This window comes from Leopardus geoffroyi, chromosome A3 (genome assembly GCF_018350155.1).
Source record: "Leopardus geoffroyi isolate Oge1 chromosome A3, O.geoffroyi_Oge1_pat1.0, whole genome shotgun sequence".
In the NCBI taxonomy this organism is placed as follows: domain Eukaryota; kingdom Metazoa; phylum Chordata; class Mammalia; order Carnivora; family Felidae; genus Leopardus; species Leopardus geoffroyi.
The window spans coordinates 87,598,510-87,612,908 of NC_059336.1; the positions used below are offsets into that span (position 1 = coordinate 87,598,510).

General features: G+C 44.8%; 2 protein-coding genes across 4 annotated transcripts in view; both read right to left on the reverse strand.

The window, feature by feature from the left end:
- The window catches only part of ADD2 (adducin 2), a 42,722-nt gene extending 35,906 nt beyond the window's left edge, over window positions 1–6,816 (reverse strand). For 2 of the 3 annotated variants that reach the window (XM_045446391.1, XM_045446390.1), the window contains exons 1-2: window positions 6,625–6,816; window positions 4,746–4,884 (exon numbers count right to left, since the gene is read on the reverse strand). In XM_045446391.1, the coding sequence (XP_045302347.1) occupies window positions 4,746–4,884; window positions 6,625–6,816 (331 nt within the window). The remainder of the gene's footprint in view (window positions 1–4,745; window positions 4,885–6,624) is intronic. The other variant, XM_045446392.1, reaches the window with a different exon arrangement.
- A 5,558-nt stretch (window positions 6,817–12,374) lies between these two features.
- Window positions 12,375–14,399, reverse strand: part of FIGLA (folliculogenesis specific bHLH transcription factor) — a 79,132-nt gene continuing 77,107 nt past the window's right edge. Inside the window, exon 4 of the mRNA XM_045446397.1 lies at window positions 12,375–12,452. Coding sequence (XP_045302353.1) covers window positions 12,405–12,452 — 48 coding nt within the window. The 3' untranslated portion in view covers window positions 12,375–12,404. The remainder of the gene's footprint in view (window positions 12,453–14,399) is intronic.

The window sequence follows — 14,399 nt, forward strand, 5'->3', positions numbered from 1 at the left end:
GGTTTACTAACAAACAACACTAAAATAAAGTGACATAAAGCAGGTAAAAAGAAAAGAGTCACCAAAACTATGCCCAGAAAATGTAAACAAAAATAAACAGAGATCATAATACTATTATCAAAATAGAAATCAGGGAAAGCACATCCTTTTGGAATATTCATCCTTGGCACCAAGAAGGGAGGTATAACAAAAGCATAAAGACCCCAGACAAAGCCAGGCAGCAGAGGTCACTGTTGGGAGGACCATTGTATACATTATCCTACATGAAATAAACCTGTAATTCATAATGAAGCTATAGCTGTAAAGAACACTTTTGCTTTGGATACCGTTTCAGCAAGGTACAAAGCAAAAGCCATCAGAAATACAAAGAGAAATGAACAGTAATCAAATATACAGAGGAAAACAACACAAATTTCATTTTACAAAATTGAAAATAATAAATGAAGATACAGATTAAACACTATGCCCTAGAGATAGAATCTACATATCATTTAAAAATGATATTAGGGCACAAAGAAAATCTCAGTGAATCCCCAACATAGACATTAAATAGGCCACATTACCCAAACACAATGCAATAAAATTAGACATTATCAACAAACCTTTAAAACAATACAAATTAAACCACTTGGAAATGAGAAAGCACACTCCCAGACAGTTCTTAGAATAAAAATAAATCAAAGCAGCAACTGCAAACTATCTAGAAATTAACAATAAAGGAAATACTGTGTCAAAATTAATGAGGTAAGACCATTCAGAGAAAAAAAATTCATAGCCTAAAATGTCTTTATTATTGAATTAGAATGAAAATAAAGTATTCATTTTATTCTATTCCAGAAAAAAATATAAATATCAAAATAAACCAAAGAAAACTTTTGGAAAATAATTAATGAATAGAAAAACAAAATCAATGAATAGGGAAACTCGAAAATTAGTAGAACAAATACATAGATCCAAGAATTGGCTTATGCAAGATATATGAATAAACCAACATCTGGATTGGCTGTAAAAAGACAGGGGGAATACACAACACCAGAAATGAGAATGGGATGTCATCTCGTCCACAACTGAAAGTTTAAATGGTAGAAAGATGGTACATTACTCTAATAATTTTGAGACTCCCTATGAAATGAATCATTTATTTAAAATATATGGCCAAAATTTACTCAGGATGTAGCAAAATAAATTTTTTAAAGACCCTAGATAAAACTGAGGAAAAAAAATGTTATCAAAAATGTCGCCTATCTGGATGGCTTTACCAGTGAATAATAAATCTCCAAGGAAGAGACTTCCTATCTTATTTAAATTCCATCAGGACAGGGGCATCTGTGTGACTCAGTTGGTTGAGCATCCAACTCTTGATTTCAGCTCTGGTCATGATCCCAGAGTCCTGGGATCAAGCCCCATGTCCAGCTCCACACTCAGTGTGGAGCCTGCTTAAGATTGTCTCCCCCTCAGCCCCTCTCCTCCTCTCTAAAATAAAAACAAATAAATAAATAAATGCCATCAGGACAAAGAAAAGTGCAGGGATCACCTGATTTATCTTATGAAACTATAGCCTTAATACCAATACTAAATGAGGACTGCACAAAAAGGGAATTTCTGACCAATCTCATGTATGAATATGCAAAATCCTGAATAAGTCTAGTAAGTCAAATCTAGAAGAATATTTTCAGAAGAATGCATCAAGACCAGGAATGATTGATTTCAGGAACGAGAAAAATACTTCAATATTCAGAAATCTATTAATATAATTCACCACATCACTAGTTCAAAGAAAGGAAAGTCAATAAATGCCCAAAATGCATTTTATAAACTCAACATCCATTTCTGAGAAGAACCCATATTGAACTAGAATAAGAAGAGATTTCCTCAACATGATCACAAACTCAACTCTTCGGGTAAAGGGTTTCTATTAAAGTCAGAAACAAGACAAGAATGATTATTCTCTGATCTATTATTAAACATCGTTCTGAGAGTTCTAATGAATACAGTGAGAAAACTGGAAAAAGAAAGGGTAAATGTTGAAATGAAGGATTCAAAATGAACATTATTTGCAGGTCATGGGATTTTTTTTTAAATATACAAAACCCAAGAGAATTAACTGAGAAACTATTAGAATTTAAGAGTTCAACAAGAAGCTACTTTTCTGGTACTGGCAAGCTTCTGGTAAGAAGCTACTGGTGACAGCTATAACCAGAAAGAAAATTGAGTGGAGAAAAAATCATTTAAAATAACAAAGTTACATAAAATTTCCAAGATAAACTTAATAAGAAATTAGTAAGGACTATATGAAAAGAACTACTAACCTTCTCTGATGGACGTTAAAAAAGGTAAAAAAAAAAAAAAAAAAAAAAAGCAAATAAACAGAAGACATACATCATCTCTGAACAGACTTAAAATTCATTCATGCAAATATTTTTAAAACACCTACTCTGTGACAGCTACTTTTCTAAGTCCAGGACACCACTCTAGGGTACAGCAGTGAACAAAGGATACAAATATCTTTTCTCCTGTGGAACTTATATTCTAATATAAAATTGTAAATTTATAAATTCTTCACCAAATGAATCCATTCAATACAATCCCAACCAAAATCCCAAAAGGGAATTTTTGAGGTAGATTGGCGGAGGGTGGGGGGGGGGGGTGGAGTGCGGAACATGACAAATTCTAAAGTTATTTTTAAGAATAAACTGGCACAAATAGTTGAGGATTTGACAAATAAATAATTAAGGGTATTTGTCCCATGAGATGATAAAACATGGGAAAGGTGTTTCTGAGTGTGTAATCAAAAGCAGAACACACAAAGGAAAGTACCGACAGATTCAGAATGTGATACAATTCTGAATTGTACTACAATTTACTACAAAAAGAAAATCATCCCAGTATGTATATGAAAATATATCCAACCTCATTAGTAGTTAAATAAATGCACATTAAAACACAAAGTGCTATTTATTGCCTATCAAATCAAAAAGATGAAACGAATGGCATAATACATACTATGCACAGATCAAGGTACAGGAAATGGGCATGACTGCATTTTTTGTGGGAATGTAAACTGTTCTTTCTTTCTCCAGGGAAATTTGGCATTATGCATTAACATCTTCAAAACATGCAAATTCTTTTTTTTTTTTTTTCAACGTTTATTTATTTTTGGGACAGAGAGAGACAGAGCATGAACGGGGGAGGGGCAGAGAGAGAGGGAGACACAGAATCGGAAACAGGCTCCAGGCTCTGAGCCATCAGCCCAGAGCCCGACGCGGGGCTCGAACTCACGGACCGCGAGATCGTGACCTGGCTGAAGTCGGACGCTTAACCGGCTGCGCCACCCAGGCGCCCCTAAACATGCAAATTCTTGAATCCAGCAATTCTACTTCCAGCAATCTGTCTTTAGAAAATAGTCATAGAATAAATCGAAGAATTTATTGCATTGTTGTTCACAACAGCAAAAATTTGTAAACAACCTAAAAGTCCAAAAATAGGAAATTGGTTAAATGAACTATGGCATACTCAGCCGTGCCACAGAACATGCATACCTCCACCAAACATTGTATTACAGAACCATGTTTTATTATGTGAAAAATTAGTCAAGATATGTTAAGCTATCAAATTTGCATATATAATGTGATTCCATTTTTGTTTTCTTAATTTATCTATGTTAAGAGAAAAAGGCTGGAAGGATATACACCAAAATGTTGATAACAGTCATTTCTTGGTTGTAAGAACACAGTACAGTGATTTTTATTTCTCTTTCTTGAATTATTTTCCTAATTTTCAGTCATATTCCTGTATTTATGCTGGTGAGGGGAAGTATTTTTTAAATTTTTTTTTAATGTTTATTGATTTTTGAAGGAAAGAGAGACAAAGTGTGAGTGGGGGAGGGCCATAGAGAGAGGGAGACACAGAATCCGAAGCAGGCTCCAGGCTCTGAGCTGTCAGCACAGAGCCCGATGCGGGACTCGAACTCATGAACTGCAAGATCATGACCTGAGCTGAAGTCGGACAATTAACTAACTGAGCCATTCAGGAGCCCCAAGTATTTTTTAATGTTTGTTTCTTAAAGGTTGTGGGCAGAGCTTCAGAGACTAGGAAAATGGTTTCATGCCCAGCTCTGGATGTGTGTGGCTCTTGTCTAGGGAGTCAGGTTGGTCTGTCCAGTGTGAGACTGAGACACTGGCTTCAATGGCCTCCTCTCATCCCCACGACCCCATCTGCAAGGGAGTGGCTCCAGGAGACTGAGGAAAGAGCAGCCTGAGTCAGGGCCTGCTGCTAGAACACAAGGATTTTTCTTCGGTTCTGCACCTGTAACTAGAGTAACGGAGCAGAATCCTCACTCCCCACTCCTGGTCGCTCAAGTAGAGTCCATGTAAGGGACTTTGAGCTGCAAAACTCTTCCCTTCATGCTATTCCACTTATGAGGGGGACTGGAAGAGTCACATAGAGGCTGCCCTGCCTCTCACAGCAGTGACACCATGTCATTCCCGTCCCCTCCCCCAGCAGAACGAGAAAAAGGTTTTCCTGTAAGTCATCCTCCCCATTCTATTTCTGGGCATCAGGAAGAATTCTTCTGTGGGTCTTTAAATCCAGCAGCCTCAGAAGCAGAGCCAGGTACCTCTTTGGCTTGTCCCCGAGGTCTGCGAACCCAGTTGCACCACTCACTCCGTAGCCTGGCAACCAACCCTCTCTTCCCCGCCCCACTTCCTCCACCTCTGCTCCTGGCAGCTCCCCAGCTCCCCACATACTCATGGAAGATGTTGGGAAGACTGCGTGGGAGGTGCTGGCCATGAAGTCCGCGATCTGCCGCAGGGCCCAGATGTTGGAGGAATTGTTCCCCTTCTTCATCTGCTCCTGGATGAGGCCTTCCAGCTCCTCCCTGAAAGACTGAAGCAGGCCCAAGGCGCTGGTCCCCCCAGTGTGTCTCATGCAGGAGACTGAGGGCCCCTCTTCCAAGTGCCCGCCCCTATCCCCGGCTCAACTAGGCCAGGGCCACACATGGGATCCTCGGGCCCCAGAAAACACTGGGGGTTCCACAGGTACCTCAGGAGACCCCCCCCCCCAAACTGCTGTTTGGGAAGCAAAAAGGAGATGTCCCCTGCTGTGTTCCCTTTGCCCTATGAACTATAATCCAGATTCCAGGTCCTTCCTGGGTCTAAGTGACAGTCAAGACACACTCCCCATCACCCACCTGGACTTCCCCTACCCACCACCATCAGACTAAGGTGGCTTCACTTTAGTAATTGAGACATTTTAAAAAGCAGAACTGAATGAAAAAGTGTGCTATTGTCCCTGTCCAGTAGGCATGCCTATGGCTCTTCTAGGCCTCAGTTTCCTCATATATGGAAGGATTTGCTGTCCTCCCTGTAGCTTCCATTTCTGATGTCCTATGACTCTAAGCCTGGCTTTTCAGACCATAACTAAGACATGCCTGTCCACCAGGTGGCAGCAGGGAACACGCAGGAGGAAATAGGCATTGGTGAATCTATAAAAGGACAGAAGAAACATGACCTCCTCATGTCCTCATTTCTTGCCTGGGAATAGAGTCCTATCCATTCAGGCCCCAAAACTTAGGTTGGTACTAACTCTGCCACTCCTACCACACCTGCCATCTCTCCTAGTCACAAGTTGGAGTTTTTCCATCATCTCAATGTTTTTAGTACCTGCCATATTCCTCCAGGCTCCTCACGTAGACACCTGTCACCCAAACCTCAGGACCATTACCTCAACGCTCCTCTGTGAGGTCTGAGCATTCACTGTGTGCTCTCAACCAGGGTCCCACACAGCCCACTACATGTCCTGGCCCTCCAAACCCCGTGGGGACTGAGGCAGACCCCCATCCCAGCAGGCACCTGGAGATGCCAGCTCCATCCTGAGTTTCCCAAGCCTTAGGATCATGCGCTGTTTCCTGAGGACCTCGCAGCTCTTGTGCCCTCACCCTCCCATTCCACAATGCTCTGCTGCCCCCACCCTCCACACCACCCAACCTGCATCAGCCTCCCACTCAGTGGTCCATTAGGTCTATGCTTTGTTTTTCTCAATGCACCACTTGTGGAAGGATGAGTTCTGTGTCCATGCCATGAAGGTACCAACTGACCTCAAGTCTGGGGCCATGGTAGGGTGATCGTGACTTGCCCTCTCTTGCCCGGCCCATATCTCTCTGTACCCTCTGCTCTCTCCACCTCCTGGGGCTTCCAGACCCTCTTCACCTCTGCCCCATACATGTCAACCTTCTTGCCCTGACAGTGAGTTCTTTGTGGTGTTCAAAAATGAGAGGCCCGAGCCTTCCACATGGCGCCCCCTGCTGGCCTCTGGTTTATACAAATATGCCTGTTAGTTCAGCGTTACAGCTTTGGTGGAAGACTGGAAACTGAGGCAGGGCTCCTGTCTTTCACACCCACCTCCTCCCAGTACCAAGCCAAGCCATCTGCACATAAACCAGGTTTTGCCATCCACCAGTGACTAGGGAGAGAATTAAATCCAGGGCCAGGCCCGTCAACGGGCTTAAAATTGCTAAGACGCTGAGCAAGTAGGAGTTCTATAGCTTTCAGGTTCACCCAAATGAATACGAGTTCCCCTCTCCCCTCCCTCCTTCTCCTTCTCCTCTCCCACCCGCCTGGGGCGGACCTCGCTCACCGGGCTCTGCAGGATCATGGTGACGCGCTTCTTCTGCTCCATCAGGTTGAAGTCCTGTCGCAGGTCCGCTGCACGACCGCGAAGGCGCAAGTATTCGGGGTCGTCCTCAGAAAAGCGGTCGAAGTACTGCTGCCCCTGCGGGGGCGGGGGGGAGGCAGCCTCTGGGACGGTCTCTTCACTCATTCTCCTGGGGGGTTTACGATCCACTCCTGGAAACCTACAAAGAGAAGAGAAGAGGGTGCTCCCAGTCGTAGTACAGTTTTCTAAAACAGAGGGGCTGGATTCGGTTGCATTCGCACGCTGGAGGTGGCTATTTCCAGTAGGGTGTAAGCCAAGCAGCGGTTTGGACTGCAGTGCGCCGGCAGCTGCCTATCTATAGGGGGCGCTAACACATCATCGGACCAAGCGAAAATATGGCAGAGGCTCAGGCGTCTACCACCCTTCCCTCACTAACCTGCCCCGCTTAAACAGCAACACCCCGGTGGAAGTGGACAGTTTGGAATCCAGTGTGAGTATGACCTGCACATCTTTTGGAGCATTTCTATGATGCATATCTATATAGTGTAAACCTATATATTGGGAGTTAGTACTTACTAAAGTACTATATCTAGACCTGATCCCATGAATGAGGACTAGGGCAGCCTTAGGAGAGTTGGACTGGGACCCTTTTTTAAGCATGCTTTTTTTCCCTAAGGTCTGAGGGCAAATATAGGAATGTCTTCTCTTACTATATTGGAGCCCTTCTGAAGAAGCAGGCTCTGCAGTTCCAGCCTCTACCTCCCAGCTGTGGGACTTTGGCCACAACAGTCTCCCTTTGTGTGTCAGCACCACTAGGCCTTCAAATCAAGGTTATGCCCCTTCAACACCCAGGCCAGCCTTAAAGAGCTCTAGCCTTCTTCCTGTTGTGTGATCCCCTTCTCAGCAAGAGGGCCTTAACCGAGCAAGAATTAGCTTCTGAACACGAGTAGAGAGATGTCAACAAAAGAGCATTACAGGGGATCAGGACACTGGCTTTCATCCTTAACCTGCCCCTCCCTCACTTTACCTCCACGGGCTCACATTTGCATTCCATGAGGAGGTGGAATGCTCTCTTGTTCCCTCAGAGCACTCCTACCTCCTCATCCTGATCTCTTCTTTCCCTTTGGCCCATTCTGTCAGCCCAAACCTTGACCTTCATGACAGCCAGCAGCTCATTACACAAGAAGCCTTGCTGACAGCTAGTAAAGCATATTCTTGTTGTCGGGAAGCTGTATGTGACTTCTTCCATCTTCTGTCAGGCCTCTACCCTCCACCTTATAGTTTCTGAGTGGGGCAGACAGGATGAAGCATTAGGTAATAGGTAAAGTGGGAATTCACCCCATCAGCCCAGAACACTCAGGTGATCTTTCTTCCTCTCCCTCTTCTTTCATTTTTCCTTCCTACCTTCGTTCCATTTTTTCCCTCCCTTCCTTCCTTCCTTCCTTCCTTCCTTCCTTCCTTCCTTCCTTCCTTCCTTTCTCCCTTCCTTCCCTCCCTCCTTCCATTCCTTCCTTCCTTCCTTCCTTCCTTCCTTCCTTCCTTCCTTCCTTCCTTCCTTCCTTCCTTCTTTTTCCCCTTTTGGGAATAGCAAATGGCAAAGTTAAGGGAGGGAACATATGCAGAGTCCCTTAGCTTATTGCCTGAACCTGTGGCCTAAAGCAGTGGTTCTTAAACTTGGGTGCATGTTGAAATCTGCTGGGGAACTTGAAAAAATACTGATATCAAGGATTTTCATGTTATTAGTGTGCGGTGTGACCTGGACATTAGGATTTTTAAAAGCTCCCTGGGTGATTCCAATAGGCAGCCAGGGTTGAAATACCACTGGCTAGATGTTAATAGTTGTACCATGTAATGGAAGGTATCCATCCCAGGTGTTGGCCATTTAGCATGCCAGCCAAAGATGGCACAAAGCCTCATCTTCTAACACTATTTCCAGGTGCCACTTCCCATGACTATCCAGGTTCCATCCCCCAAGCCCAGTCACCACCTGCCACCATACACTTGACCTGGGACAGCAAGAGTGGTCTAAATGCTACCACAACCCGCTTTTACAAGTTTGCCAAACCATGACATCTCCTCTTAATTCTTTCACTAATTAATCATTTCCTTATAAATGCCCTCATCAGATCTCCCCCAACCAGCATCATGCCTACCAGTCCTGTAGATGAGCTATTTGCCTGCAAGGGATGGAGTATGGGGAAGGCATCTTCCGGAAGTGGCAGCGAAAACACCCAAAAAAACAAAAAGCATTCTCTAAAGAAAGATTTTTAATGGATTTGGCAGAGTGCTAGAGTGGCTGATGTTGTGCTTAGTAACATTCAAGCCAGATTCTTCATTTAAGTAGAGAAAGTGATTGAGTCCATCATGGATGTTTCTGGTGGGATTAGCTATGGACTAGAAGCCAGAGTCTGCAGTATCACCCTCCCCCCTCTGTCATTCTCTAGCTGCATAGGCTTGGGCAAGTAGTAATTTCCCTCTTGGGGTCTCCTCTTGTCCGTCTCTAAATGAGGGAGTGAACAGAATGAACTCTGGAGCTCCTTCCAGGTGTACACCACATGGAGAGAGACAGATTCGTATAGAAAAGCAGAAGGATGGAGGATCTGGATTTCCGGAGCAAGAGACCTTCCTCGTGCATCCTCATATTCTCCCCTTCCCCCTGGGGCCTCTCCCTCAAGCCAGATGCCAGAAGAGAAACATCTGCAAAGAATACACATGACCTATTGACATTTGCCTTGTAGGTTCAAGTCAATCGCTTGAGCATAGGTTGAGTTAAGAATACTTCACCTGCACCACGCTCTCAGACAGCCTCATCCCTGCAACTTGGGCAGTAAGAAAAGGGACTGCAAGGACAAAGACAATGCGAGTGCATCACAGCTGTGCACACACGCAGTCACCACCCAGACTCTCCTGGGCAGACAGCACTGCAGACATTTTTCCAGAGGCACTGCCCCACCCTTTGTAATTCTCTTTGGCATTTTTGTAGCCCCAGTTTTTGATGTTATTTTAAAAACAAGCAGCCTTCTAATGAGTACAATGGATGTGCACATGGGGATGAGCTCCCTGTGTTCCTTATGACTCCAGGTCCCACCAGAGGCTGACCCTCTTTCCTTCCCCTTGGAGTGGCTGCATTCTCAGGAATGGGTCTGTGAAGGCTTGAAGTAGCATTATCCTCCCTGAAGCATGAGGAACAAAAAAGTTCAGGTTCTGCTGGACAGGAGCCCATATCACCATGCCCCCAGCCCTGCCTTCACTTCTCAGAGCCCATCCCAGAAGGTTACTCCAGAGATGCTCCAATGGGACTGGGTTAGAAAATGGAAGCCCTGACTCCCTCACCATGACAACAGGGGGCAGAGAAAACCACTCTTTGACTTTGTGAACCAGAGGCATTCTTTTGTGCTCCTTCTTTTCCTTCTAAAATGTTACATAGGTGACCAAATTTACGTGCAGTGTGGCTTAGTGGTTAAAATCAGGGACTCTAGGGGCGCCTGGCTGGCTCAGTTGGAGTAGGTGACTCTTGATCTTGGAGTTATAAGTTTGAGCCCCACACTGGGTGTAGAGATTACTTAAAACTAAAATCTTTTTTTTTTTTTTTTTTAAGCGTGGACTCTGGAATAAGAACATGATGAGTTCCAATCTTAACTGTGCCACTTATTAGCTATGTGATCTTGTTGGGCAAGTTACCTAACCTCTCTGTGCCTCAGTTTCCCCATATACAAAATGGGGATTGGAACTATTTAACCACCTCTTTAGGCTGTTTTGAGGATCTAGATGAGTTAATGTATGTAAAGAACTTAAAACAGCACCTGATGTATATCAAGTGCTCTTAAGCATTTGCTCTTATTATGTGTCGTTTGGGGCTAGAATCATTACAGCATTAGGAACTCAAGTAATGAGAGGCTTATGATTCAACTGTAAACAGGTGCATATCAAGTACTGTAATTATATGTTGTAGTCCAAAAAACTAACTCAATCTTGAGCTATATTAACAAAAAGAACATCCAGAAAAAGACTGATGAGATTGAGTCGTTCTCTGACCAGAGAGTGGGAACATGTCAACCTGGAGATCACAAAAAAAGAGGATAAGCAGGATGGTGACCATCAGAGGCAAGCGCTTGTTGGGCCAGGTGTGACATCATAAAGAATGTATCTGGCCTTTGTCCCCAGTTCCTGGTACAGAGCTTCAAAAAGCCTTGAGATTTCTAAAATATCCAAAAAACATGAAGAGGGTCTTTTGTTATTCATAATGAGTCCATCTCATCAAACCTGAATTTATGCTAATGAGGTGACTTATGGCGGGCCCTTAGATGTTTCAAGGGAGGGACTGGCCAGCAAGAAAGACCAAGCACATGATTAGAGGGTTGGAACTTCAGCCCCATTCCCAACCATGGAGGACAGGAGGGGAAGGAGATGGAGTTCAATCAAGTGGCAGATGATTTAAACAACTATGCCTAGTACTAATAAAGCCCCCGTCCCCAGTGGTGCCCCCCATTAAAAATCTCTGGACAGCAAGACTTAGAGGAGCTTCCTGATTGGTATGCTGGGGAAACACCCAGATTCTACAAGGAGGGGGCACGGATGCTCTGCACCAATCCCCCACCCTCCCCATGTTCTGCCTTATGCATTGCTTCTATTTCACTGTTCCTGAGTTGAATCCTTTATAGTAAAACTGTAATCACAATTATAGTGAGTTCTGTGAGTTGTTACAGTGAATTAGAGACTAAAGAGGGAGCATGAGAACCCTCAAATTTATACCCAAGTAAGTCAGAAGTACAGTGGCAGAGGAGGGGCAGAGAGAGAGGGAGACAGAGGATCTGAGGCAGGCTCTGTGCTGACAGCAGAGAGCCCGACAGCAGGGATTGAACTCAAGAACCGTGAGACCATGACCTGAACCGAAGTCAAAGGCTTAACTAACTGAGCCACCAAGGTGCCTCAAGTGTGGGCAATTTTATTGGTGACCTTGCCCTTTACTTGTGGTAGTTAACCTGTGTGCCCTTTAACTCAGTGTAGTGTCAGAATTGAGCTGAATTGTAGGACACCCCATTTGCATCAGAGAATTGGTGGCAGGACAGCACCAGGTAACTTCTATTTATGGTTCATTTTCATTCCCAGGGCGCTTCCATAGGACAGATGTTACTGTCACAGTTTTACAGATAAAGAAAGTGAATTGCAGAGAGGTTAACTAACTTGCCTGAGATCACACAGATAACAGTGAGGTCAGGATTTCAACCAGGACTGTCTCTGGCTCCAGATCCTGCATTCCTCCACCCCAGTTGTCCCCAGATGTCTGTTAGGCTGCCATGTGGAAGAGGGAGGAAACTGATTCCTTAGAGACTCCAGGGCCAGAATTAGGTGGGCAGATTTTAGCTGAGGGTACAAGGGGAAACTTTGTACCAGCAGGAGCTCCTCAGGAACAGGAAGATGAGACAGGCTGCTTTGTCAGGTGGTGTCTCTCTCCTTGGAGCTCTGTGACTACAAGATTCTGTAGAGGGGCTTCTTCCTCTTCCAAGGGGATTGCACTAATGACCACTAAAGTCCTTCAGAGTTCATGGGAGCTCTCGAGTCAGCAGGATTGGGGGAGTTCGTGGCAATGACTTGGGAAACTGGAAGCTCATCCTGGTGAGATGACCTCAACCAAAAAGCCTGCCTCACTCCCTGTCACCACCAAAAACTGCTGACAAATTACCGGGAGGCTGGACCAGCCTTGTCCCAGGCTGCTGCTTCTCAGTGCTCGGCCCGTGCACCCTGCTTCGTTCTCAGGGACTCCAACCACATCTACAGGATTTCAAACATCTGGGTGGAAGCTGAAAAACACAAACAACAAATATCAGGGTCTTGTCTGTACCACCAGGTCTCCTCATCCTGTTTTTGTAGCACCATTAGGTGCTGATTTATTTTAAGGACTGTTAAGAAATTCTTTAAAATGAAGTAGGAATGAAATTTTAGTTTAAAAGCAAATTATACCTAAGAAAAGAAGTAAAGAAATCTTCATTATCTTGACAAGTGGGATCAAAACGCCTTTCAAAGAGAGGAATTGGAGAATCTCTTTGCTGAGTGTTGGCTTCAAGGAACAGGGGAGAGAAGTTGCTCTACACAGTGGAGGGACAATGTGGAACTCCCGAATGAGCCCAGAGGGGTCACGGGCTGCTGGGCTGGAAGGCATATGACCCCTTACTCACACCCCCCAATACTTCACTAACAGCTACTCAACTCACAGACATGGGTATGAGAGAATTTTGGGCACAGCCAAAGAAGCAGGAGAAGCCTGAAGAATATCACACCCCAGGAAAGTGGAAGGGTTTTGGAGGTGCACAGGCTATGAATTGGTGGATTCAAGACAATTTCACTGAGAATTCAAGGGGAAGAGAGGCCTCCAGCTGATACCTGGGGAACTAGTCATGAAATACCCCTGAAGGAGGAATGGAAAGTTTTGAAAGTCTTACAAACAAGGATGAGTTACTACTCCAAAAATCCTGGGGATCAAGGTCTTCAAAAAACACATAGTTTTCCATTTTCACTCAGGCAATGTTCACTTGTTCACTTGTTGCTCAGAGCAAGGATGCTTGTCTCCCCCAGAGATGGCAGCATCCCAGACACCAACTCCTATTCCCACCATGGCCCCAGGCCCAGTCCCTGACTGTCCTGCCTCACTGGCCAGCTCAGCTCCATCCCTGACCCAGTACTGCCCACAGCGGAGCATCTGGGAAGACTTGACTTACCACTGAGGGACAGGGAGATTGCATCTTGGTAGTTACTGTGTGCCTGAGGGAGTCCGGGACACTGCATGCCTGCTGAGGCACAGCTTCCTTCTCAGCCCGGACAGGGTACCCTGGGCTCAGCAATTCAGTACTGTGAGGGCCCCTGAGCCCAGTCTTGATGCTTACGGCTCTAGTTAGGGACCTGGCAGTTGCTTCCATAACCTATTCTCTATGCTCTGCACGTCCAACTGCCAGCTGGGGTCCTCTTCCCACTAGTTTTATTTTTAGGCAGAACAGGGCCATGGCCACCACCTGATGCTGCTTCTGTCCAACATCTACCAACATGGAAGGGACCCTCCCTTCCAGGGCTGTCTAGCTCTAGGGCAGGGCTTGCTGACATAACTCCGGATGCTATTCTTTTTTTCTTTTTTTAAGTTTGTTGATTTTTGAGAGAGAAAGGGGCAGGGAGAAAGGGATATAGAGAATCCCAAGCAGGCTCCACACTGTCAGTACAGAGCCTCATGCGGGGCTTGAACCCACCAACTATGAGATCATGACCTGATCCAAAACCAAGAGTCAAATGCTTAATTGACTGAGCCACCCAGGTGCTCCTTTGCTATTCTTTTACAGGTGGCCATTGATGTCCCATAAGGACCAATCCTGCAGCCTCGTAAGTTGTCTTATCCAAAGCACAAGCTTCTTCCCCATCCCCAGCAGCCCATGCCACAGGGTATGAGATATGAGGTATACTTTAGTGGCCATAACCTGCTAAGATTTGGATTTTCAGAGTCTGAGCTATTAATTGTATCCACTGAGAAAACTAATATTTTGCCCCCAGAAGTGACCTGTGTCATTCATGTAAGAAGACAGACATCTTTCCCCCAGATAAGTGGACCCTGAAAATAATAATTCCCATCCTAATCTCTGTTGGTGTTGAAATTCCACTATTAGAGTTTCATTCCATAGGTTGTAGTATTATCCCCTGATTAAAATGAAAATAGGCCTGAAAGATATCATAGGCAAATGTTGCAAAATATTCCCCTGCGGTACCAA